At 40.7% G+C, this 27,795-nt stretch overlaps 1 protein-coding gene across 8 annotated transcripts in view; it reads right to left on the bottom strand.

Annotated features, from left to right (window-relative positions):
- UNC79 (unc-79 homolog, NALCN channel complex subunit) overlaps nucleotides 1-27,795 on the bottom strand; it is a 147,980-nt gene that overhangs the window by 77,217 nt on the left and 42,968 nt on the right. For 7 of the 8 annotated variants that reach the window (XM_042445517.1, XM_042445520.1, XM_042445521.1 and 4 more), the window contains 16 exons: nucleotides 26,843-26,931; nucleotides 23,395-23,435; nucleotides 21,862-21,890; nucleotides 19,101-19,330; nucleotides 16,824-16,995; nucleotides 15,428-15,658; nucleotides 13,360-13,550; nucleotides 12,532-12,655; nucleotides 11,308-11,448; nucleotides 8,731-8,970; nucleotides 6,738-6,965; nucleotides 5,596-5,737; nucleotides 4,874-4,956; nucleotides 4,406-4,554; nucleotides 2,281-2,438; nucleotides 1,502-1,683 (listed from right to left, as the gene is read on the bottom strand). In XM_042445517.1, the coding sequence (XP_042301451.1) occupies nucleotides 1,502-1,683; nucleotides 2,281-2,438; nucleotides 4,406-4,554; nucleotides 4,874-4,956; nucleotides 5,596-5,737; nucleotides 6,738-6,965; nucleotides 8,731-8,970; nucleotides 11,308-11,448; nucleotides 12,532-12,655; nucleotides 13,360-13,550; nucleotides 15,428-15,658; nucleotides 16,824-16,995; nucleotides 19,101-19,330; nucleotides 21,862-21,890; nucleotides 23,395-23,435; nucleotides 26,843-26,931 (2,430 nt within the window). Of the gene's footprint in view, nucleotides 1-1,501; nucleotides 1,684-2,280; nucleotides 2,439-4,405; nucleotides 4,555-4,873; nucleotides 4,957-5,595; nucleotides 5,738-6,737; nucleotides 6,966-8,730; nucleotides 8,971-11,307; nucleotides 11,449-12,531; nucleotides 12,656-13,359; nucleotides 13,551-15,427; nucleotides 15,659-16,823; nucleotides 16,996-19,100; nucleotides 19,331-21,861; nucleotides 21,891-23,394; nucleotides 23,436-26,842; nucleotides 26,932-27,795 lie in introns of those variants that run through there. The other variant, XM_042445524.1, reaches the window with a different exon arrangement.

Raw genomic sequence — 27,795 nt, 5'->3', positions numbered from 1 at the left:
TATAGTTTAAAAAATCAGAAGAAGGCTAACTTGGGCACAGTACAGACGATGGAAAAGGGGCAGTTCACAGGCATCCCTTTTCTTGCCGGGTTGGAGGCAGGACAGCCTCACTGGCAGCCCCTGTGGCCCCAACCCGATGTTTTTCCAGGCCACAAAGAAGCGGCAAAATGCCACTTCTCCGTGGCCTGGAAAGAGGTGTCCATAGGGCTTCATGCCCCCAGTCACCCCGACAGGCACGGCAAAAAGGAGAAAGGGACCACCTGGCTCCTTTCTCCTTTGCATCACTGGCGCGGCCATGTAGAGACCACGCCAGCAATGCGCTCACACAAAAGGAGCTCCATTTCTGAGCTCTTTCCCACATTGTTGAAAGGGTACCCCAAGTGCCCTGCAGAGCCACAGTGGCATCATGCAGGCGCCGGTCCGTGTGGAGATGGCACGTGCATGACACCATCGTCATGCAAGCTGTATGGATGGCGCACTTCCAAAATGGAGCTGTCCATACGAATTAGAGCTGTGGAGCGTGCAGATGCTGTTCACTCCCCAGCCCTAGTTTTGGCCTGAGGATGGCGCTTCTGCGCTATCTGTATCGGGCCTTGGAAAGATAGCTGCAAATGAAACAGATAAGATTTTCAAGTCAAAAGATATATTCTTAAATATCAAAATCAGAATAATCCAGGTTATAGTATTTCTGATTTCTATATATGGTTGTCAATGCCAGACAGTGAAGAAAGCTGACAGAAAGAGACTGGAAGTGCCACTGGAAGAAAGTTCTTTAAATACCATGGATTGCTAAAAGGACATCTGGATCTAAGCTCAAAATCAAGCACTCTCACTAAATGCAAGAATGGATAAACTGAGGCTATTGTATGTTGGACATATGAGATGACATGATTCATTGCAAAGGATGATAATACTAGGGAAAGTGTAAGGCAGGAAGACAAGAGGAAGACTGCAATAATTCAAGGAGCTGCAGTTCGTTGATTGATTACAACTCAAACAAGGAAGCCACAGGCCTGAGTTGATAAGACCTTAGCAGTGCTGTTGATCAGTGCTCAGGGCAGTTTCACACTCACAAATTACCATAAGTCAAAGTCAACTTGATGTTATATAAAAGAAGAATAAAATAAAAGGAGGGCCATTGTGGATCAGACCAAAGGCCAATCTAGACCTTCATTCTGTTTTCACAGCGGCCAAAAGATGTCTCTGGTATATGTACCAAATACTCTGTATGTAGAGCCAAAATGTCTCTAATGCTGGAGAAAATATACAGTTCTACTAGTATCCATTCATAGCTTCATGTTCCATAAGTGTGTAACCCCTGAACATACCACAACCTAAATTTGGAAGTAAAGCAGGATTAGACTTGATTAGTGCTTGGGTAAGAGATCACCTAGAAATACCAGGGATCATGAGGTAGGGTTAGAGAAAAAGTCAATGCAGAACATTAATAATGAATTAAAAGGAGGTTTGCTCTACATTTTATACGTCACCACTGACATACCTGCAAAGCTGGCCTCTTTATGGTATCTAGCAAGAGCCCCGCTCTGGTGGCCACAGCAGGGTTAACGTCCTCCACAGCAGTAAGAAAACAGCAAAAAGCATGTGCCAAGGAATACTTTAGTAAGTGGTTTTTGGTCACTGAGTGAATGTCCAGGAACCTACAGAGCACTGCTACTTTCTCCACTGTGGTAAGCAGCAATTTCCCAGAAAGAAAGAAAGAAAGAAAACACATTTATACAGACATTGCCACCCTATCAAATTTTGTGTGAAACTGAGGGCTTGTCCACACTAGTGAAAAATGCCTTACTCATCCCAAAACTGGTGCTGCAAGTCTTGACGACATATAACTACCTCTAGGGAGGATCTGTGGGTTTTTTCCCTTAATCTGACTTTGCTCTGGACTAAGGAAAGTTGGGGGGAAATCCCAGTGTTTCCTGGAAACCCCAGAGTGACCTTGGGTTCTTTTGGTGTGTGCACAACTGAGTCAGGTCCAATGTGGCCCAAGCCATCATCCACACACCAAGAGCCACACATACACCCCTTCCCAATGGAGGTGCAAGCTATATCACTTAGCACATAGCTGTCTCATTTTACTGTTTTCCCCAGAATCTGCCACATGAGGCAACTGCCTCACTCTGTCTAATGGTAGAGCTGGACCTGTCTATAAATTATAGGACAAACACAAAGAGTCAGTTATGAGTTGCTCCCCTAAAAGAAGCCTCTGAAGATACTGTATGTACATTCTTTTTAAAGAAAATAAACAATATGTAAAAATCCTACCTGCTTCAAACCTAATCTTCCAGTCTTTACTGTTGAAGTTGCTATTGATAATTGTCCAGAAAATATCAGCTCCATGTGGAAGTGACAGAGCATGAAGAAGAAGGGGCACCGCCAGAGAAGAAAGCTGGGAGAACTCAGATTTTACAACTCTCCATAAACTGGAGCCAAGAGAGAGGAAGAAAGGATAAAGCCAAGCCAGTTTAAACCATTTCTATTGAACATCACAAATACCGTTCACTTTAATACCTGCTTTAATTTACAGGGATTTCCCCTATCTTGAGTTCCCAATAAGGAGGACAAACAGGCACAGAGAGCAGTGTGGAAGGAGAAAGGAATGAGTAGTAGAGGGCCGCTGTGCAAAAGGGCCTTTATTGGCTGAACACTGTTAATCATAAAATGATCACTATCTGCGCTTTTAGAAATTGTGATGGGCTTTTAATGGTGGTGGGCTGCGCTGATTTTTATATGTTTTTAATTGATTTTAATGGTTTGAAAACTACAGGTTGTTTAATTGTTTTTAAATAACTTTTATATTTATGCTTTTTTAACTAGTGTCTTTGGATAGTTTTTAATCTATCCTGTTTTTAATGAGTTGTAATCTTGCCATGAAAACCCCATTATAGGTTTCTCTCAGGGTCACCATAGGCCAGAAATTACCTGAAGCCACACAACAACAACAAAGCCACCCTGAGTCCAATTATTGGGGAAAGGCAGGATATAAATTATTACTTCTGTATTTCTTTTCAGTTCCGTCTTTGCAATTCTACACATATAGATATTCATGTATGTATGTATGTGTGTGCATGTATCATATCTAACAAAACAGATGTTATGAACATGAAAGTAATAGTAAGACATTTCAGCTTCGATCTTCTTCAACTGCTCTGAATAAAAGTATTTTTTTTACCCAAGGTGGCAGTTTATAGTTACACAGAGACATATAGTTAAAAATATACAACATATCAAATCCCTGGTACCCTCCCCCCCTTAAAAAGGTATTAAATCTAACAAAGAATTAAAACCATACAGGTTAAAACTGACTGAAGGGTCAAACAACTAAACAATACAACAGAACAACAGAACAATTATCAATACAACAATGATCAATGGGAGCAGCAGTATCTCTTTATGGGAGTTTCCTGAGGCCAGGTTGACTATTCTGGGAAGGCCTGCCGGAAGAGATCTGTCTTAACAGCCCTTTTAAAGCTGTCAAAGGATGTAAGCAGACGAATCTCATCCGGCAGGCTGTTCCACAGTCTGGGGGCGAGGATGGAAAATGCCCTCTGGTAGCCGAGAGCCTAGATTTTTTTGACTGAAGTAGGCCTCTCCCAGAGGACCGGAGTGCGCAGGGAGGATTGTAGGGGAGAAGGCAATCCTGAAGATAGTTTGGACCCAAGCCATTTAGGGCTTTAAAGGTGATAACCAACACCTTGTACTGGGCCCGGAAACTAATAGGCAGCCAGTGGAGGGATTTTAGAATCGGAGTAATATGGTCTCTCCTAGATGTTCTGGAAATTACTCTGTCTGCCATATTCTGTACTAGTTGCAGTTTCTGGACCAAGTACAAGGGTAGCCCCATGTAGAGCGCATTACAGAAATCTAGACGTGAGGTTACCAGCGCGTGATCAACAGTCTCAAGATCCCTTACTTCCAGGAAAGGGCGCAAATGGCGTATCAGCTGAAGCTGATAACAAGCGCTCTTGACTGTCGCATTTACGTGATTTGACATCAGGAGCAACGAATCAAGGAGCACCCCCAGACTGCGAACACAGTCCTTGATGGAGAGTGTGACCGCGCCTAGGACTGGAGGTTGCAACCCGATTCCTGGTTTCGAGGCCGCTACTGTGAGCACCTCCATTTTGTCTGGATTCAATCTCAATCTGTTTTTCCTCATCCAGCCCATTACTGCCCGAAGACATTCATTGAGAGAGGAGATGCCATCAGAATTTGAGACCGAGCTCATCTTGAGGATATGTGCAAGTTACATAGTGAGGGAAGAAACTGCCTTCTGTAAGATTTGCTGACAGTCTCCTTCTGTTTGTGCAGGGGCCAAAAATCCTGGTCTGTAACAAGATTGCACTCACTTTATACAGCGTGAAATCTTATCTTGGGTAAGAGAATTTACCTGGCAATCAGCATATGATCCTGAATATGGCCTAAGAACTGTTCATGGTCCTTCCTGGCAATGTATAAGCACTCCCCATGAAGACAGAGAATCTTCAAACAGTTGAGCATGTTAAACAAAATATCTGGCTCATCAAATCGTGCCATTTCCTGGGACAAATTTAGAAACAAGCCAAACACCACAAATTAATCTTATACTCCAAGATGAACTCATTATCCCATCACACTTTTACTATACATTCTGAGCAGAAATGCACTGGTTTACCAACTTTAACAAAAACAGCAAGAGTCTGAAGGTGATTAAGGCTCTGTATATTTTTACATTTTTTCTCCACTTAAGAATTATGAAGATTATCAAATAAAATACGCCCCACACTTTACAAGTGCCCAAAATCAAAATTCATCAAGAGTCTATTCTACTGCAGAATCAAATCCATAAACATATACATATTTAAAAAATAAGCATTACCTGCAATATTGTATAGATGAGCTTCAGTGTCACCGGAAGCTGCTGGTAACAGAATTTCCTCTCTGTGTCGTTTTTTATGGCAGCTAAGAAAGCAAGATATAAAAGAACCACAGATTTTTTCATAAGGCAGATGCCAAGTATACATTTATGGTTCCTTTTTATTATTCTGGGTAAATTCAGACAATTGTATTGTTCTCATGATCAGTGAAACTATCTTGATAATGTAAAACCTAGTTATATTATGTTTCGTTACCTTCCATGCAATGGCCTTTTTGTTACATGTCAAAGAGAGGTGATCTTCTTTTCATGAAATTCTATACCACTGGAGTGGGCTGCCAATTTCTTGCATGAAATTCTGTACCATGTGAATGGGTTGCCAATTTCTTGCATGTTATCAACGATCCAAGTGAGTCTCAATGGAAGTATGTAATTGTTCAAGAGCTACCACTCTGATACCACTGTCTGATTTCTACATTAACCTTTTCTTAGACATTTTCTAAGTGTAGTATTAAGTGAAGAAAAGGGGTATTTTTGTCAACCAGCTAATCATACCAAAAATGCCTCTAAAACAGACCTGGGAATTATGCTTCTACAGCCTAAATAAGTGTTGCTGTTTTTACATTAATACAGGGCAACTATGGAAAAGACTGAGGATATCTGTTTTTGGAGGTTTGAGATGAACATTAGCATCAGTGAATATCATAAAATCTATTTGCTTTTACCTGTATTTTCTGTTGTCTCTGTATGATTTCCTGGGTTTTCTCCATGATTTGGTGCTGATTTTTTCTCTCCTTCCCCTTCAGTTCCTATAATAAACTCTGGTCTGGAATAGAGAAGGCTGTCCTCCAGGTTATCTGCAGGTTCCTTTAGAATGCAATAAAAAGCAAAACTAATTTCCCTGATGTCCACATTCATATGTTCTCAGGTCAAACATACCTTAAGAAGAGATCTAAGGCCAATTAATATATAGTAGCATTTGAACAAGAATAGATTTGTGCCATGCTATTTAGTTATATCTTGCATTTCCTCAAGGCCATGTACAGACCTCAAGACCTGTAAAGTAGGTCAGGCTGAGAGAGAGTGACTGGGCCAGCCAGTGGTATAGCTACCTGTGATACAGGGACAGAATGAGGGTGTTGCCTCTGAAAACAGTTCTAAACACACACACACACAAAATTTTCCTTCACTTGCCAAATGCCTACCATTGCCTTCACTTCAACTTCAGATGAATATTTAAAAAAAAAAAAATTTGGCATCTGAAGAAAAGAGGCACGCAAAGTTCCCAAGGGAATGCAAAGACAGAAAATATAACAGTTCTAACTGTGTATGATTTTCTTTGTCAATTATCTTCATGAGAAGTGGCCACTGACAGCCTTATCCTCCATGAATTTACCCATTGCCCTTTTAAAGTTATTCACACTGGTATTCTGCACCTTGGATGAACAAATGCTCCCTTTTAGTTGTCCTGAATCTTCCAAAATTCAGTTTCATTAGATCATTCCCAGTTTTGGTATTATGAGAAAAAAGTATTGTTATTTTTAAGTCTCCCTATCCACTTTCTCCAAGAGAATCAGTGTAGTGTAGTGGGTTGAGCATTGGACTACAACTCTGGAGGACAGGGTTCAAATCCTCACTTGGCTCTAGAAACCCACTATGTGACCTCTGGCAAGTCATACTCTCTCAGCCTCAGAAGATGGTGAAGACAACCTCTCCTGAACAAATCTTTCCAAGAAAACCCTCAAGGTTTTCTTATGGTCTTTCTTATGGTCTTAGGGTCACCATAGGTCAGAAAGGATTGAAGGCACACAGCAGCAGCAACAATGGCAAAAATGATAACAGTACCCCAAACGTAAACCGTGCTTACCACTAGTCTGATTTCTTCTTTGGGGGCTAGTCGCTCCAGTAGCTCACAAGCCAACTGATAGCACAAGATACTAGACTGGCACAGGTTGCATTCAGTTGCCTTTTCATCTTTTTGGCAGGTGTGAGAGCCACCCCAGGGGGCCTGGAACACATTGTTGATGATAGCAATGATGTCTTTGGAGATGCTGTTCTCCAAGCCCAAGGTAATGCCATCATCTTGCAGTTCCATCTGAAAAGCAGATTACGATGCAGACAGTTACTAAAGCAATTGAAACACAAACTACTGGCATGCAATAAAATTGGTAGGTCATAACCTTCTAATGTTATCTCCTTATTAAAAAATAAAGAAAGAAACATGGGCAGAAACTCCATGCACTTAAACAGCTGCACAGCAGACCAAAAAGTAATTAATAGGCAAATCATCACTATTGCACCAGGAAAATGTCACTTGGATAATTTTTGACAGTTCATATTAAAAGAACACAGTCCCCCCCCACCCTAGGAGAATAAAGATTATGATTCTATGAAGTGAAGCTCTAAATTCAAGGATTTAAAGAAGATTACAAGAATAGTAGCAATGAACAAATTATGTGTCAAAATATTGCATAATTACTGCTGATATGGGATTCAGGTTCTACCTGGATCCAAAGTAAATTCAAGTACCACCTGAATCTGAAAACTAGCTATCAGAAACAGCAAATATGCTGGTTCATTTTGTCACAAGTCATACTAGCTGCCACTTCTACATACCACCAATGGGAAGAACTGTACTGGTAATCTGGTGAACCTCAAATTATTCAGCTCTTTCCTAGGGCAAAATTGATTGATTGCTAATATCCTAAATTCTGATTGCAGAGAATGCATGGTATTTCCCAGGAATTGCTACAGCAGACCAGGAGCTATTTCACACTACACTATAATATCATTATAATTCCACTTTAACTACCATGGCTCCAACTTATGGAGTCCTGGGGTTTGCAGTTTAGGAAGGGGTACTTAGAATTTTTTACCAGAGAACTGTAGCACCTCATCAAACTACAAAATCCAGGATTCTATAGGATGCAGCCATGGCCATTAAAGTGGAACCACAGAGCTATAATTGTGCATTATGAAAGGCTCCAGCACCCTCTTCAATGTCAAAACAAGATCATGTTTTAATAAGCAAAGCTAATGTGACCATTACCCCCTGTCCATTGTTCCCTGTACTTTCTATCAGCTTAGTTGCATTGGGGGAAAGGCAGAGGCAGGTGGCAGGAATGTACACAGCATTGGTGCCTTCTGGTTTCACTGCATTTTTCTTTTTTGTGTTTCATTTCTTTTCTCCCTTTTTTCTTTCTATCTTTTCTTCTTCACTGGAATTATACTATACTATCATTGTGGAAACTCAGAGGAAAACTGCTCTCCATTCTCCCTGCACCAAAAGACCACCAGTATTTTCTAATGTTCTCTTGTTTCTGCAGAAGTTTTATTTGTTTTTCATTTTTTGAAATTCCTATTCAGGAAGCATGTCTACAAGACAGATCACACACTTCTCCCTCCAATCTCTGGGTAACAGCTGGAGAATGAGTTTTCATGCAAAAAAATAAAAGAAAAGAAAAGGTCCAAACCCTTTCTTAAAATAACAGGAATAATATTCTAAAGCTTTGAAAAGTTGGCTTTTGGAGGAGAAAGCTGTAGAATTATAGCAAAATAGAGGCAACAGTGCAAAAACATCCCTCAGCTTCCCAAGAACCAAATGTATGTATTCATTTCTGATTTTAATCTCTTTGTAAAAAGCTCCCAAAGAGTAGCTGCCAGTCAGAGTTATTAATACTGGACAAGAAGAACCAAATTCTGATGTTATATTTTTATGTTCCTGTGAAGTCCTCCCTTATCCCACTTGAAGTTTTCCAACAGTTAACATGTTTCACAAAGAAAAAATGTGACAGTGAAGGATATGCTCCAGTCATTTTGAGCAATCTTTCTGTCCCAGAATTCTTCTCCAGCATTGTCACCTGCTTCAAGATGAGGTCAAACATCAGGATGAAACAATTCAAGTTCATTTCATCATCATCACAGTCAAAGTCAATCATCCGTCCTCCTCCTCCCCCTCCACCTCCTAGGTGTCCAAAATTCTTGAAAGGGCTACGGAAGGGACTGCGCATGGGGCTGCGAAATGGACTCTGAAATGGACTCGGGAACGGGCTCAGTGTATTATGTTGCACTCTCCGTCCTGGATCAGAAGCGATGCTCACCTAGAGAGGCACAATTAAATAAAGATACAGAGACCTAAGCTGTGTTGCATTTTTTTCCTGCTGGCTAATGTAACATAAACATATTGACAGAGAACACTACAGATATTATGGATCACCAGAAAGACAAATAAATGGCTCCTAAGATGCATTTACAATGTAGAAATAATGTATGTAGAGAGATCTTGTAGTACCTTTGAGAATAACTGAAAGAAGTTGACAGCATGAGCTTTCGTAGACTTAAGTCTACTTCCTCAGATGCATTTGGTGGAGTAGAAACCAGGAACACAAATATTTGTACCATTGGTATGTGAGAATGTCAATTCAAATTCAAAACCCTTTGTGTACAGAAATGTACACAAAACCCTTTGTGTACAGGAAAGTCCAATTTTAATTATGGTCATTTGTGAACAAAGGCATTGGCAACTAGCCTTTGAGTATGAAAATGAAATCGCAAGACCAGTTTTGCTTTGAAAACTAACCTGTAGGTGGAGAGAACAGATGGGTGTAGGATACCCCCCTGAGGATAGGGTCAGGTAGAAATAATGTAGTTTGAAACTACTTTGGCTGCTATGACCCCATCCTACAGAATCCTGGGACTTGTAATCCTGGGACTTGAACCAGCACTCTTTGACAGAGAGGGCTAAAGACCGTGTAAAATTACAAATGCCAGGATTTCATAGGATGGACCTACAGTGCATTTTGGTTGGCCTATAAAGGTATCACTTTTTTGTGGATTTTGGATGTTATTGTACTTTGCCACATGGACAACTCATCTACACCTAGATATGTCACCTAGAGAGAGTTCAGCAGGCACTGCTTTTCACTGCATGTTACATAACAACACTTCCCCACCATGCTGTGAAAAACATTACCTTAACATTGATCAGGCTACTGTTATGGCACAAGAGGATGGAGTCCAGTTTTAAAAGCTATTTCGGAAATGTTTCCCAATGTACATGCATAATCAAATCAACTAACGGGTTTAGAGAATTCCAACCATATCAGATAAAATATTCAAAAAACAATAGTCCAAGGACAGATTGCATAAAATATTAAAATAATGTGATTGTGTGTCCAACTCATAGCCAGAGAAATTTATTTGTGTGGATGATAACTTCCATAAATCTTTGTGGAGAACCTCTGGGGAAAGTTCAGCTGACAAGGCTTTTCACAGCAAGGGGATAAGTATTGTTTATTGTTGTTGTTACCTAACACTATTCAACAGCTCAGGCAGAAAGCCACAGATCAGTGAAGAAAAGTTGTCAACCCTATTTCAAAGATGTTTCCTGAAGAACCTGCTCAATTATGGCCCGAAACTGATGGGCCAAAAACACCGTGCTGCCGCCAATATTAGAGTTCCGGAACACACAGCATTCTCATGCTCCGGAACCCTAACACGTATGTGGTACCGTCCATACTTGGCAAGTGCATGATGCAAGTACGGTGCTGCATCCACACTGTGGGGCACTGTGCTTGCGTCTTGGATGCATCACAGTGCGCCAATGGAGCACTGATGATGTCATCCCCACGTGCCAAAAACAACCCAGTTTTTCTGGGTTCCTTTTGGTCCGGAGGGATACCATGCAGTTTGGCTGCTGCAGCGTCCCTCTGGAGGGAAACAGGCCATGTCCAGTCCAGCCTTTTTCACAGATATTTACCAGGCCAATATCTGATAACTGGTTTAGAAAGTTCCAACTAGATCTGATAAAATACTGGGGGGAAAAACTGAACAATTCAAAGGCAGGGTGCAGAATAATGTTAAAATTATGTGACTTCAGGTCAAACTTAGAGCTTTGGAAAGTTAGTTGTTTGGACTATAGTTTTCAGAATCCTCCAACATCATAGCCAGTGCCGGTGCTACTAGAGAATCCTGGGAGTTGTAGTTAAAAAAACAATGTTTCCAAACTCTGGCCGAACTAAATGTGAGGAACATCTGATAAACAGCAATTTCAAGGAAACAAATCTGAATCAGGGCCTTGGTGGTAGGTATTTTTATATATATATTATATCTAAACCCTTATTCTCAAGAGTTTGTTCCCAGTAAGGATGTCCAATATTACATGCTTTACTGTGTACTGAAGCCTAAATGCTATTGTTATTCCAACTACAGTAAACCTATTGAATCAATTGGATTTATCTATGTGTTGACTCACCATTTAACAATTGATTGAATGGGACTACCCTAATAGAGGCTAGCCAACAGGATTCCAGTCTCAGCCTCACCAATTTCAGTGCAGTTTCATTAAAACATATTTCACCATTGATGAAAGTCTTGGCTTGACCAAAAGACACACACTATACTGCCAAGGATTTTTTTTAAAACTGATCATGAATTACCCTTCGTGCTGCAAGATTCCCAGTCAGCTCACTGACTCTTGATTTCCTCTGATTTGCCAGTTCTTTCACAGAATTAACCCCATCAGAAAACATACTGATTAGCAACTGAAGAGGAACTACAATGTCTAATTCAGATAACACCTGGAAAAGAAAGGCAAGGAGAGAAAGACATCACATCAAAAATACAGTGAATGTTAATATACTCTCTCTCTCTCTCTCTCTCTCTGTGTGTGTGTGTGTGTGTGTCATTCCCCCCCCCCAAATAATATATGGGTGGGGGGGGGAATGAACAATAATATCAAACTGAGTTTTATATTATCCCCATAAAACATACACTAGAGAATAGGATTCAAGGCCAGACCTACTATTAGGAAATGGGAGACAATGTGTGTGTGTGTGTGTGTGTGTGTAAGGACAGTGGCCAAAGTTCCCCCACCTGTTTATCTGAGGCCCATGTGTTCACCTGGTCCATCCTACACTCTGTAAATTACTCTGCTACCCTAAGGTATGATGGAAAATATTGTTTCATTACCAGTGTTGAGGTAAGATTTATCTGGCAATTCAATCAGTTTTTATATGTGGATTGGTGGGCAGATGGTGCATCTTGTCCTTTGCTTCAGACAGCACAGTAATCTTGGGACAGCCCTGATAAGACTGAGGGCACTGCCACACTGCAAAATTATATCAATTTAATACCATTTTAATTGTCATGGCTCCATCCAATGGAATCTTGGGATTTATAGTTTGGACAAAGATTTGGAATTCTTTGGCAGACAGCAGTGATCCACTCCCCAAATTACAATTCCCAAGATATTCTGAGAGCCTGCATACACTAAAGATGTAAACTGATCGAATCCTCAATTCTTCTCAGAGTTGTGTCTCCTAAATAGTTCACCAAATCTCAGATCCCAGGATTGCATAAACCTATGACAATTAAAGTGCTATCGAAGTGATACAGTTGTGTAGTATGGATATGCCCTGGAGAGTTAAACATTTCTCTATGACCACCTTGTAAAATGTACAGTGGGATTTCCTTGCCTCACATCTCAAAGCAACTTCACGGATTGACTGACTGATATAATTTATATCCACCACCTTTCTCCTGATATGTGGCTCACAGTAGACATGAAAAATAAAACAAAAACTGCAGCTAAAATACAATGGTGGTAATGAAGTGAGTGAATATTTATATTCCTGCCTGGTGACAGGTAGGTGTCTACTCACATGGAGCCAGAGCAAGGCTTGTTCCTGTACAGAAGATGGATATCCTGTAAACCGACAGCTGATGAAACCAAACATCTCCTCCATGGAAAAAGGGAGTGGGCATAGCTCAATATCAAACATTTTGCTGCAGTGTTCAAAGACAAAAATGTGGATCAGCAGGTTCGCGAATGTCCCAAATGACAGATCGTTGTGCATCAGAGAAAATGTTGCAGTGAATATTTGTCACGAGGGAAAATATCACACTGAAACATTTAGCATGAATAAGTGACATGTCCATTGAATATCTTGTGCAGGAATCTTGCAACTAGACCATCCCAAATTTTGCTAAAATAACTCCAATGAAGGAAAACCCACCACTTCTTAAAGGCAGAATGTTCTTCCTACAATCTTATACACAGCCCTTGCTATTAGGAAATTTGTTTATCTACATTTTAGCCAAAATGTCCTCTGTGGTTTTCACCCACTGGTTCTAGACTTGCCCTCTGGAACAACAGAGAAAAGGTCTGTTCTACCAAATGCATACTAGCCCATAAGGCATCTGAAGGCAACTCAAGAGCTTGTTCAGTTATTCCTCATTTTTTTTCAAACCTATGTGATTCAAATACTACAGCCAAGCTAGTGTTGATGCCTACTGAGATAACAAAATGAATTTTCATCCAATACTTGAAACTTCCTCCAAATTACACAGTGGCTGCTCTTCCTATGCCATTCTGTTCACACAAGCTGTAGTTCAGATAGCCAGATGGGTTTTCTCTCCATGGTATAATTGACACACATACAGAGAAGGTGCCAACAAAAGTTGAAAGGTTCCCACAAACCCCAACCTACCTTAATACTTCCCTGAATTCTTTCAGTTGGTTGTCTGGGACTTCAGTCCTGATGGCTTCCAGCCACTCTGGCATAATACAATCCCACACAGGTTGGTTTATCACATTGTATGGAATCAAGCAGAGGATCCGATTCAGACCTTCCTTTAACTGCATCACGGTGCTACAGGACTTGTCCCAGTATCCACCCACCTGAGGGTATTTCCAGGAAAAACCTTCATAAATGATCCATTCTTTCTACACAGACCTACGTATACACAGCTCTGTGCAGTTATACCATATGGGTAGATAGTTAACAACAGTACATTTTATTCTCTCATATCTTGATAAGGACATTAGATTCTTAAAGACTGCAGTTCAACACATAACAATGCAAGGGCATAAAGGTGGCCATTTTGAATTAGACAAATGGCCTATCTAGTCAAGCATACTGTCCCCACCACAGTGAACAGCATGTAGCCTCTGGGAAGCTCATCAGCTGGATAGGCATGCAATAGAAACCCCTTATATTCTCTAGCATTTAATAGAGAAAGGCATAGTTCCTTAGATACTAAAGGGAATACGGACACACTGGTTAGTCATCTAACTTCCATTAAATTATTCAGTTCCCTTTTAAAACCTTCCAACTTGTCAAGTGTCAACACCATCTTATGCCAACAAATCCCAGAGGGGAGAAGTACCTTCTTTGAGCTATGCCCAAACTTTCACTGTTCAACTTTAACAGGTGATCAAAGTCCTACTATTTTCTATATCATGCTTAATTTTATCTGACATATCTCCCCTAGCTCACCATTTTTAATAAGCCTAATAGTCCCAAACACTGTACCCTTTCCTCTTTTCTATACCGCTATACTTTATTAAAGTCTACAATAGCCTTTTGAAGGTGTGGTGATACAGAACTGTGGCCCAATATTTAAGTGCCACTATATGTGTGTATGCATGTGTGTATGCATATACAACACCTATCTATCTATCTACCTATCTACCTACCTACCTACCTACCTATGGGGCAAAAAAGACGGCTAAAATAGGCAGGTTTTTGACCAGCTTCGAGGTGAGCTGTTTAAATGATGCACGCATCGAAGCCAGCCAGAAACTGTTCCCAAGCTGCATTATGGGGAGAAAAGTCAGATTGAATAGGAGCTGCACTTTTTCCACTTCTTCCTTGAAAGTGTGCACCTTTTGCATGTACGTCTAAATGTTGCGATGCCAGAGCGGCTCTAAAGGGCTGTTCTATTCAAACACTAACCCTAATTGTGCATATAAATGCCCTGTCACAGGAGCACGTTTAGAAGGGATGGAGCGGTGGAGTGGCAATACCCAAAAGAGAAACCATGACACCTCTCATGGAGATAAGTAAAACATACACAAAGCAAAGAGTCAAAGAGGGGGCATGGACTGAAGGGGAGGTGAAGAGGGGGGCATGATTGTACCTTGTTGGCATCGGCATGGGCACACCTCTGCTCTGATGCCCTGTACTACATGTGTGACTGTGTAGGTTTATAGGGATGGCCATTCAATGGGATGGCAATCGCCAGCGGTTTGCTCCTGTGACAATGCGCAGGGATAGTGGGGGGAACACTTTTAAAAAGTACTCAACAATGCGGCTTGAAGCCATGCAAGGCAGTCATGACATGTGCACTCCAGCTGCCTTGGGAGCCAGCAATGTGGTAGGTGGGGACTCAGGTCATTTTCGGAAAAGGCAGCTTCAAGCCACTTTTTCCTACCCGTCTCTTTCACCCCTATACACAACTGGGGGCCAGAGCCATTTTTTCTCCTTTCACCTACCTGGCAGGCCACACTGATGTTTTTTGGTGTAATATCACTTCTGGCCACCGTTTTGGACTTATGTTTGTCTTTTGGGGGTTTGTCTTTGGGGGAGTACTGATTTTAGGGGGCAGTTTTGGAAGAATTGGGCTGGTTTGAGGCCAAAAAACACCCCAAATCACTCCACTTTTAAAAAAATGTTGGGGGGGTAATGGTTGAGGGCTACTTGATGTTCAGAGGCCATACTCTGTCCAATACCCTCAACACTCAACTCATGCACATCAAGGAAATGTACTTCTTACCCTTGCAAATTCCATTGGCTTAGGAAGAAGGCACATCACCATGACATCAAACCGAACATCGCACACTGTCTTCAGCCACTTGGTGACAAACTGAGGTTTGAGTTTCTCTACTAGACTTCCCACTTCATCATCCATCATATATGCTGTGGAATGGAACCACTGGAAAACCATGCTGACAAGCCGTGCCAAGCTCTCTGTAGGGGTGTTTTCACTAGGGGTGCAGAGACTTACCTGGAAAAGACATTAGTTTCAGACAAATTCTTTTTGCTTTATAGCTACTGTATTATAACAAGAGGAAAAAGAAAGGCATGGTGGCACAGGTACCAGGGCTATGTTTGGAAAAGACAATAAGAGAAGACTTCTTGTCACTCATGGTAAAAAAAAATGGAAACATTTAAAATTAAACAAAGAAACAGTGGAATGTTTTACTATGCTCATGTTTCTCTTTTAAACATAAAGACTACTGACTTTAAAAAATTAACTGTAAGATTTTGTTTCAGTCTCAGATTCATATTTAGAGATTTTGTACAAAATTCAAGCACCACATGGCCAGCTTCCCTACTAGGCAAAGTTAGGCAGGATGCTAGAATTGATGGCAAAATGTTGGAGAGGAGAGCTGTTTGTCAATATGAACTAACCTGCACCTGTTAACTCTGATTGCTTCCTTCAGGTGTGGTGGGGAAGCCAACCCCATTATCAATGTAAAAGAAAGACAGTAATGAGAGTAAAGTGGACCCTTGCTTTACACGGGGGATCCATTCTGGACCACCACCATCCCCCACATAAAGCAAATTCCACGCATGCTCAAGCCCCATTTAGATGAATGGGGTGTGCTCCCAGGAGTGGCACACCATTCATCTAAATGGGGTTTGTCATTCGCATGGCCTCAAGTCCATGTATGGGAAGCCCATGTATGGGGGAGGCCGACTGTATTCCTTATCTCAGTCAGCAAAATGTCCTTGGCCAGCTCTGAATCCTTATTCTGTTTCTCCAGTGTAATACCAGCTAAATTCCATAAACCTCCAATCTCTATACATTCTTTGGAACTTCTTCATACAATTTATGTGTGCCCAAACAATTGGCAACACAGTGGGTGCCACTTCCATGTGTTTACCTGTTGTGCAATTGCTGATTAGTTCCCCACTCTCTCAGATCTGTGAAACAAGTCTGAGTGTGTTTGTGAAATTATTGGCTACACTAGGGACAACATTTACACAACATCTGAGAAAATGCACCCACTTGCATGACATTTTTACACTAACATAGTTCCTCACAGAATTCCAGGTATTGTATGTTTTGGTGCTGCTGCTCTAGAATCTAAAAAGCTTTTTGATATGTTAGCCATTTCTTTGGAATCCAATGAAGTTTTAAAAACACATAAGACCAAAACGCATACCAAAAACCAAATTCCAAACTGGCTCAGAAGGCGCTGGTCATGCTTGTCGTCATCTTTGTTATCAAAGTCTGTATTGTCCAAAGAGTGGTGTGAAGAGGATAGGCCCAGCTGCCTCCTGCGATTGAGCTCATACTCTCTTTGCTCAGCATGGAATTCAGCCTCTTTCAGCAGGCTAAAAACAAAACAAAAACATATCTATAAAGAAATTCATTCTTGTCAATTCATTCAAGATGTGGTGTTGAAGAAGTGCTGAGGATTCTGTTGACAGCCAAAAAGACAAACAAATGTGCTCCTAGAACAGATCAAGCCAGAAATCTCCCTGGATGCTAAGATGATTAAGCTGAGGCTACTGTACTATGAGCCTATCATGAGAAGGCATGACTCATTGGAAAAAACAATAATGCTAGGAAAGGTGGAGGGGAGTAGAAAGATAGAAATGCTTCATGCTATATGGATAGACTCCATTTAAGAGGCCATGGGTATGAATTTACAGGTACTAAGCAGAGTAGTGGGGGACAGGGAGTGTTGGAGATATCTCATCCACAGGGTCATCCTCAGTCAAGATCAACTTGAGAGCAATTGACATGATGGCTGTTTGAATGAGAGACCTCTGAGAGCACTGGTCATCATCTTCTCTGCCTGTTAGATCTTCCAAAGTGAGGGCTGTGACCTCCTTGATTCAATGTGTGGTTCTCCTCTTTTCTTACTCCTTTCCATTTTACCAAGCATTATCATATTGTCCAGTGAGTCATGTCATGTTACAATATGTCCAAAGTACACCAATCTCAATTTAGTCATCTTCATGTCTAGTGGGAATTCCCATTTGTCTTTTTAGCAATAGCAATAGCAGCTTCATTTATATACTGCTTCATATCAGCTAAGCAGTTTCTAAGCGGTTTACAACTGTAAGCTAATTACCCGAAACAAGCTGAGTACTCATTTTAGCAATCTTTGAAGGATGAAAGCCTGAGTCGAGCCTTAGTCCTTGATTGGGACTGAACTTGCAACCTTATGGTTTGTGACTGAGTGGCTGCAGTACAGGCATTTAACCACTGTGCCACCAGGGTTTTAGCAGTCCATGGTACCCACAGAACTCTTCTGCAGCACCACATTTCAAATGAGATTATTTTCTTCCTGTCGGGTTTCTTCATCATTCCGCTTTCACACTCACAGTTAGAAATAAGAACTAGTATGCATGGGTTATTCCAACTTTGATATTTAATTATATAGCTTTGCACATGGAGATGCTATCTAGTTCCTTCATGGCTGCCCTTCCTAATCTGTTTTCAACAAGTAATATGGTGTCATCTGCATATCTTAAATTGTTGATGCTCCTTCCCCCAGTTTTCATGTCCGCTACCTCTGATTCTTATTGCCCATGAATTATTTTGTGAAAACTTTAGCCCCATTCAGGTATTTACATGAATGCATGCAGGAATAAATGTGGGATAGGGACATGGGTACACACATAATTCCCACCCCTGAATGTCTCAAAACATCTAACAGCATCACAGATTTTCAAGCTTTGAGCATAACACATTGCACTCCAAAAAAATCTTTGAGACTATATTCAGCTGTATGTAGTTAAAGGACACCCACTTGGCACAGACATTGGCTTTCACTTGGTATCAGGTGAAAGAATGGCGTTTTATTGAACCCTTTGGGAGTCTCATGATTTTATCCTGTTTGTACAGGTGTTTCATTAGTTTGTTTCAGTTGATTTTAGTGAATGCTAGTCTGGGGTTTAAGGAGAACCTTAAACATAGGGCAAGATATAAATATTGGAATAAATAAAATAATAATAATCTTAATCTATATTTCACATAGAGCAGGATATAAATATTTGAATAAATAAAAAATAAATACATTTGGCCCTTGGAACTCATGGGGATCCGTTGTAGACCCTCCCTCACTCGTGCATATTCAAGCTCCATAGGCATGAATGGGGTGCGTGCATGAGGGACATGTGCCACAGGCACACACCCCATTGACGTTAATGGCGGTCGCCCCTCCACAGATTTTCAAGTCAATGGACTTAGAGGGGCGACTGTAATTTTAAAGTAACTTCCATGCACTAATGCAGGAATTAGGAACACATGGTCTTCTAGATCTTGGTGGAGTGCAACTTTCATTGTGCCTTACAATTGACTTTGCTATGGCAGATGAGAACTGAGGTCTGACAACATCTGGAGGTCCATGTATTCCCCACCTTGCATTAATAGGACAAAAGTTGGTATAGGTGTGGGCATATGGGTGGGAATTCCTAGGGTAGGTTACCTGATGACAGCTTCTACAGTACAAACTAGCTCCTCAGCCCCACATTCACGTGTATTGATTGGAGGTGGCGATGTCTGGTAGAGATGAGTCTCAGCGGTTGCTCCAACTTCACTGCTGTGATGATTCGAATGGCATCGTTTGCAGTAGCGCACTGGCCTGTTCCCATGGCGACCACAGCAGCCGGCCGAAAAACATGTGACGACAGCTCTTCTAACATGCGAGCTACAGTTCTGCAAAAGAGCAAAAATAAATGCAATTAAACCACTAGGAGGGCCTGAAAGGAAGACTCAAGAAGCTGTTCCAAGAAATAATTATGAAGCCATTCACTTGGAATGGGTTGGAAGAGACAGGCTGCAGCCTACAGCAGGGCCAGGAAAACTGTGTCCTCACAATGTTCTTCAATTACAACTTACATTGTCCTTAACCTGTGGCTGGTGTTGCCTGAGGCTGAAGGGAGTAAGAGTCCAACAGCATCTGGAAAGCAACATGTTCCCCCATCCCTGTATCACCCTCCCCCTAAACTTCAAGGGCTCTCAAGGCAATGAACAAATAAAAAACCATTTAAAACAATACAAAGAATAAAAAATATTTTAAAAACAAATTAAGACACTCTTCAAAAACTCCTAAAAGGTGTCTGAAAACAGTCCTAGTATCCAGTTTTGAAAGAGTTAAAACTGCAATTTCATATCTGTGTTCTTTGCCATGTTCTTTTCCTGTTCTTCAGATGAAAAAAACAGAGTGTGCAAAATATCAGAATCTATTGGTAGATCTCTGGCTGATTTGCCTAAGATTAGCAATATCATCACACTCTTAATTGTTTTAAAATAGCAAGTAACTTTTAACATAGCTGAGCAACTATGCTAATTATTTTGTGCCCCACCAGTAAAATATGACTATCAATTGGTTGCCTTTGGCTAGGTCTTTGGTTTTAGAGTTTAATATCTGAATTTCTGATCTATGATAACTCTACTGTATTTCTATAGGCATGTTATCTCAATATATCACTCACAGGATACAGGAGACAATGACTTCAACCTCCTTAGTGCCCACCATTATCTCTGAGTCCTAGACATATGTCAAATAAAGATGATCCAGTGAACCTACAGTCCTAAAACCCTCTTCTCTAGCTGATTCCCGTCCCAGCAGGTGTTGCTTGTAACCTGCTGACACACCACAGCTGCTGAAATTCCCTTTTCTACACAATCATGAAAGGCAGATGACCCCTTGCCACTTTTCAGGTGGCACCCCTACTCCAGAACTCTGAAAGAGATATGTTTTCATTGTGACATGCTTTGGCTTTCTACTCTGTTCATCACTTTCCAGCTTGGTTACTGTTCCTTTACCACTTATCCTGTTCTTCTTGTTGTTGTGCTTTCAAACTGACTCTGACTTGGAACAACCCTATCCAGGTTGGGTTGGGGTTGGCAAGATTTATTAAATTTGCCATTAGCTTCCTCTAAAGCTGAGAGAATGCTTCTTACCCAAGGTCACCCAGTGGCTTTCCCTGGCCAAGCAGGGATTGGAACGCTGATCCAAGACCAACAGTCAAATTGCTACACCATATTGGCACTTTACCACTGACTTTATAACCTTATCTAAACTATGCCTCAATTATCCTAAAACAAGAAGAAGGGGCAAAAAGATGATTGTACAGGTACATGCCATGGGGAAATCCCCAATTCTACAGTTGGGCAATCACTTTAATGCAACCAGTAGACATGTGCAAGCTTTTGAATTCTCTGCTGCTCTTAGTCAAGCTAGGCAATACCAAAAATCAACAACAACAACCAAAAAAACCAGGGATTAGGAAAGGAAATGTGATGACCACAACAACTGGCCACATTTTTGGACTTTTCTGTTTCTTCCTCCATCCCCTACTGCCTTGTATCATCCAGTCCGATGGGAAGTTTCCTAAACAACTCAAAAGCTTACACAAATTTATCAACATTTATTTATTTGTACTAAAGAAATAGCCCAACTGCAGTCTTTTTACAAAAGAAGAAGAAGAACAGAGAAACAACATCAAGGAATACATTTTCTGGTCCTCAAAAAAAACACACACAGTAATTTGGACTTTTTACCCCAAAAATGTGCAAATTAAGGCTTTTGAGGCACAGAGTATTCCACATAGAAAACAATGAAACAAGTTTTTGTACTTTTTAACAAAAATTCCCAAAGTATTAAATGTCACTGGAAAATACACAGAAAAGCTCATACTTTTTCCCAGCAGGAATGAAACATTTGCAATTATTTATTCATGATATAAGTGAAGAGCTATGTCCATACAGAATAGTGATAACAATTCTATGGTGCAAAGACTGACAGAAGCAATTCTAGAATGAGAACATGTGACCAAACTGTTCTTGTTCAAAGGAAAACAGTGAATGGGAATAATGAACAAAGAAAATCATTTCAGGAGCATGTTTAATTTATGAGCATGAATTCTTTTCCTGGGTCTTTAAACTATCCTTGCAACTTCCATTCCTTTCAATAAGCTTCGAGTAGCCGGAAACCTTCATGGATTGCAGTCCTGCTAAACTGGACAATGTAAACAAAACAGCACTTGAAATCACAATATTGACTAATCAGAACATTAAAGTCAACATGTTTCAGTACTATTCCATGTTTTCCGGTACCTGGTTTTCTTAGGAAAGGTAATGACAGAGATGAAAATGGAAAACTTGCACAGTGCATGATGGAGAGAAGACAAAAGCAAACCAAAAGCTGGATGATCCCCATGACATATACAGAGATGTCTTACCTTTTTTTGACATATAGCAGAAATTTCAGCTGTAAGGGGAAGGTAAACGGAAGATCAAAACAGTTATGATCACTACCCTAACATGGGCTTTATATTGGACAGGTCTTAAATTTTTTTCTGAAGAAAATATGACTCACAGGAATGGATAGTGTCTGAATGTACACAGCCATTGTTCAACAGCTTGTTACACGTGTCCCAATAACAGAATTCCAGTTCTTGCAAATCAAGGTGGGAAAGTGTGGCCCCTGAGGCTATTTTGAGGCCCTCAGATCTCTCCCCACCTCCAAAAAAAATTGGGGTAGCTGAATTTTTTTAAAATGCCCCCTTTTTTGGAAAAAATGCTCTCACAAACATTTTCGGGCATGTTTTAGAAAAAATAGTTTTTAAAAAATGTTTTTAAAAAATCAAGGGCAAAAGGCACAGCTAGAAGGTGGTCCCCAAGGTCCCATGGCTGTCTGATACAACTCCCCAATCTTTGGCAATTGCCTACAGAAAGGGCCTTGGAGGGCTGCAACTTGCCCTTGGGATGGATGACTATCACTCCCAGGTTAAAGCACAGGAGTAGGTGATAGTACAGTAGGTACAACCAGAAATATTAGCGGTGGTACTAGTGGCCACAGTCCTGTGCCATGCTCCAAAATTTACTTTACTCTGTGTACAGAGCGAATTCCTTGCAAGGCTTCATTGGTGAATACCCCAGATCAGAGTATGAAACAGTTCTGTAGAGTATGACTCCCTGAATTCCAATTGGCCATGCTGGTCTGGGGATTCTGGGTTTTGGAGTCCAAAAAACCCCCATCTTTCCCAACTCTGCTCCTGGCTCACCTGAAGATGTTAACGGTTATACGCAATTAATTTCTCATGGCATACCAGAGGCCCTTTCATACTACACAAGTATAGCTCTATGATTCCATATTAACTGCCATGACAACATCCTATGGAATGGCTGGGGTTTGTAACTTGGTAAAGCACCAGATAAATCTGTCTGATAATTTCATATGCGTGTGTTGTGTACAAATTGTTTCCAACCTATGGCAACCCTAAGGTGAATCTAATCACAGGGTTTTCTTGGCAAGTTTCTTCAGAGGGGGTTTGAAGCTGAGAGAGTCTGATCCCTCCCTAAAGTGCAAATCCCAGGATTCCACAAGATGTTGCCATGGCAATTAAAGTGTAATATAGCATTATTATTGTGAGATGTGAAGAGCCCCTATCAATTCTCACACAGCATTCTAATGAAGCACAATAGAAGTGGATGTATTTCAAGACTTTTGGTCATTAGTTCTGATATGGTTTACTGCCAGTGGCAAGTAGCTGTCCATGGTATCAGCTTTTACCTTTTATCCATCAGTGCTGGGGATTGAACCTGGGATCTTCTACATACAAGTCATGTACCTTACCACTGATCTCTGATATAGCAGGTTGGTTGAATGTCCTTTGAGCATCCTTATAATCCCACAATTCTATGATTCTATAAAATCCCATATCACCAAATTGTTAATACAGTTCACTATCCAACTTTAAATTCAGTCTTACCTTGTGGTAAAAGAACATCAATCAACCATTCACTGTGATCCCTTAAAAGGAAAAAGAAGAATCAGAGCAGTTTAGAATGTTTTTTCCCCATCAAAACAGTAATCTTCTAAATTTACAGGGTGGTCCCCCCCTAGTTATGATTATAAGACAATCGAGGGTCTTAAAAAGTTATTTTATAAGAAGTAATTATGTACAGTTTCAGTTACAATGTCTTACAAAAGAGCTTGCTATGGCTAAACCTGCCATTTAATATAAATAAATAAACTTTTCCTTTTGCATCATTCAAATGTTGATTTAGTTGTTGTTTTAGTCACTTTAGTAACTGATTAAGTCACTTTTTTAAAAATACCTCTGACTGCTACTAGCAGTGGACCTATGATGAAGAACACACTTAACAAATGAGTCAACACATACCATAACAGTAACTAAAACCAGTTACAATAGCCCTACAAAAGTATGAAGTTATCCCTCATTGTGTTATGACTGAATGTAATTTAGTGATGCCTCCCTTACTTCAAAAAGAAATAGCTCATTATTTGTAACAGAATTCAGAGACATAGCCATGTTAGTCTAGAATATCAGTACACAAAGGGATTTTGTAGCACCTTTGAGACTAACCCAGTGAAACATGTAGCATAACACTTTTGTAGGCTTGGTCTACTTCCTCATTTGCATGGCTCTGATGCTTTTGCTCAGGAAGTTTCAAGGTACCATACTCATTTGCAAGGAGCTTATTGCACTAGCTGGATAGTAGCACCTTTCTACATGTCTTACCACTTGACACTGTAGTGCTCTTCCCATTGGAGACGGTCATAAAAGCACATCTTTTGTCAAGAAAAAAAGATGCACTTTTACAACCATCCCCCACAAGAAGAGAATTGAAGCACTACGATGTCATGCTGTAAGCCACACAGAAAGGTGCTACTATCCGGCTGAACTTCCACTTTCTTTTCTAGTGCAATAAGCTCCTTAGTCAGTGCTTGCAAACATGGGAGAGAGAAAAACTAGCAAAAATGCCCTTTCTTTCCAACCCTCTCTAGGATAAAGCCCATTGTTTTTTATTTCTAAATGGGAATGTGTTAAGTAACCCACTATGTCTCACTGCATTTCTTGCAAATTGCCACTGCGCTGATGTCAAATCGGCCACGTTCTCTCCTCTCTGAAGATTTTAATTCAGAAGATGAAAAGGCCCAGAGCACCATGATTATCTTCAGATGGCAAAAGGTGTGAAGCAAACATCAGAGAACAAGCTGCTGCACTGCCAAAGACACTATGCCTCTTTTAAAAGCCATTCCTGCTAGCAAATCAAATTATTTTTGCTTGAGGTTTGCGTCAAAGATGACTTTGAAACCAAAGTGACTTTTGGAAAATTAAATTACTTTGTTGCTGTTGCTTCCAGTCCTCTTAAATTATATTGCTGTGATGCCAAGGCAGTTCTAAAGAAGCAAGAGAGAATAAGTAGCACACCTTAGGTCTTAGGTTTCTGAGAGGTTTTATACATTTGTCCTAAAATCTGACAATGGCTGGATTTTGAAACTGAGGCAAAATGATATTAAAAAGTTGCAGCTGCAGTGTATTTTTTAAAGTTCTTGTTTGTCCTTTAGTGAACATCAACCTTAGACTAGATGTTATTCTTTAGTGATATTGCTTTTTATTGCACAATAAAAATGCTCTCATTTAAATGCCTTAAAGGCAGGGGGGGAGAGAACTGTATCTTGATGAGAGGAGGTCATGTATGCCTTGGCTTTAATAAATGACAAGTGAAGAACTAGTTTTGTACCAAATTCCGTACACTAATTTTACAGAGAAGCAGTTGGGAACTCTTTTTAATCCCCCCTTCCAATAATCCCTTTATTCCAGGCACTGCCATAAAGGAACCCATTTTAACTGAAAACCAGTTTTCCTAAAAGACTGTGTGCTGGCAGAGGATGAAACTGAAGCTGGTGGTAAGAGGAGCTAGAAATAAAATTGAGTACAATATACTCATGCTTTTCTCTCCTCTCTTTCTGCTGTTCTATCTCCCTCTCCCTTCTTCCCACAATTTTTTTGGCCTTTCTTTCTTTTTCTATGATACCCTTTTATCTCTTTTTTTCCCTTTGGCATCCCCTTTTGTTCTTCTCACTTTCTCTATCTGTTGTTTGCTGATGTGTGCCTTCATATGGTTTCTGACTTATGGTCATCCTAAGGTGAACCTATCATGGGATTTTCTTGGCAAGATTTGTTCAGGATGGTTGCCTTCCTCTAAGGCTAAGAGAGTATGACTTGCCCAAGTTCACCCAGCGGGTTTCCATGGCTGAGCAGGGATTTGAATCCTGGTCATAGTCATAGTCATACTCCAAAGCTCAAACAACTCTACCAAGCTGGCTCTCTTTGACAGTCCCATTTTTCTCTATACGTCTCTATATGACACTTCCTTTCTTTTTCTCTTCCTTCTCTCTTTCTCTATCTCCCCATGTCACTCTGTTTCTCTAGCACCAGCTTCTCCCTCCCTCCCTCCGTCCCTCTTTCTCTCTGAGCAAGGATTTGAACCTGGGTCTTCTCAGTTCTAGTCTAACAAGCCCACATTGGCTCTCAAAGGGCAAGAAAAAAAACACTGCCTTTCACCACAATATATTTGCATAATATGGGCAATGATGCTTTGTTCATTACATTTTCAATACCTGCCATTAACCTAGCCTTCTTTTCTAAACAAATTGCAAGAGAATTAAAAACAGGCAGCATGATCTGGTGGATATGGTCTTTTAGAAAAGGAAAATCAGGCCACTAGGCCTGTGGAAATATATTTTAAAAGGGATGGAGGGAATTTCTTTGTAGGCTGTGAGATGAGAGAAGACCTGGGCAAATTCTACTGCAGTCTTTCCCAATCAGGTATATAACCTTTTGCCAGCGGCTATGCTGCCTAAGGATGACTGGAGCTGTAATCTATCTAGAGGCCACTGAGTTGGAAAAGACTCTGCCACTGAATCTAGGGGCTTGCATTTTGATGTCCTGCATCCTGTCCATCTTTCCATATTTTCATCCCCGGACTTGCCAAAATACTTCGATCCCTATTTGACCTTCCTTAAAGTAATTATGTCCTTTCTGATCAGGACTCAGTTACTGCTTCAGGTGAGATTGGCCTTGTTTCCACCACAAAAAAGAAAATCGTTTCTTATTATGCTCAGTGGGCTGAGTGATGCCAAGTGGATTGGGTGTCTAATAAATTAGAGTAAATTGATTTCCCCAATTAAATAATCATGCAGTACTGGCACTGACTTGGCAATTGGTTTCCTTTATTCTGCTCTCAATCAGCTTTGGCAGTTCACTTTCCAACTTAAGGAATACACTTTTTGTTTTTCACTTCACTAGGTCCCAAGGCATTAGACAGGTTTGTAGGGCAGAAGATTCACACATTCATTGTGACTTTGATTCTTCAATTCATTGTTTTTGCCTCTCTTAGTCTACCCACCCTGCAATCCTCTGGCTGCATTCTTCACAAAGGTAGAGAGGGGGTGGTTTATCCCCCAAAGCCACAGATAAGGAAGGGTCTATGCACATCTGAAACACACAGGAAGGACAGAATCAGTTTCTCTCTCCAAAAAGCTGCTGCAGCCCACAATTCCAAATCCCCAGCAGTCAAAACCTCCCTGTCAGTTGACAGGGCTGGCCCTATCATTTGGCAGAATGAAACTGCTTCCCAACGCCAACAAATGCAAGAAAGGGCAGCAAATTGTTGTGTCTAAACACATTTGATCAATAGGATTTATGAAAGAACTGACTTGCAGTTCAGCAATCCATTCAGTAGGTATACTCTGATTGATCTTAGCAACTGGCTTTAGAGCTAAGTAATTTAAGAAAGGGAAGGGCATTCATGGGATTTACTGGGGGTTTTTTGTTGTTGTTGTTCCAAACTGAATTGGTTGCTGTTGACTTGGGGGAGTTAAGGTGCCATTTGTTGCTCTGCCTCAGGCAGCAAAATCTCTTAGGACAGCCCTGGCAGCTGACAATGTCCTGTAACAAAAGATAATCTATGTTTATGGGCTGCAGGTACCTCTATTTCTTATAATAGTGCTTAGATATAAAAGAAAGGGCAAGCCACATTATCAGCCAGGGCTTTGATATCAGTAAAACAGTGAACTGATTCTAAAGTTTAGTCTAAAAGTTAAAGGCAACACAGAAGATGTAGTCACACTGCGGAAATGAAGCAGTTTGATAGCACTTTAACTGTCATGGTGCCAGCCAGTGGAATTCTGGGATTTCTAGTTTGGCAAGGTATTCAGCCTTGTCTCACCAAACTACAAATCATGGGTTTACATAGGATGGAACCAAGATAGTTAAAGCAATGTCAAATTCGTCTATTTTTGAACTTATTTGTCCACTGATGTGGGGCCACCAGCAATAACTCCAAAGTATGTTATGAGT

The sequence above is a fragment of the Sceloporus undulatus genome, chromosome 1 (assembly GCF_019175285.1).
Source record: "Sceloporus undulatus isolate JIND9_A2432 ecotype Alabama chromosome 1, SceUnd_v1.1, whole genome shotgun sequence".
NCBI classification, from domain to species: Eukaryota; Metazoa; Chordata; class Lepidosauria; order Squamata; family Phrynosomatidae; genus Sceloporus; species Sceloporus undulatus.
This window is presented reverse-complemented; position numbering and strand designations above follow the sequence as displayed.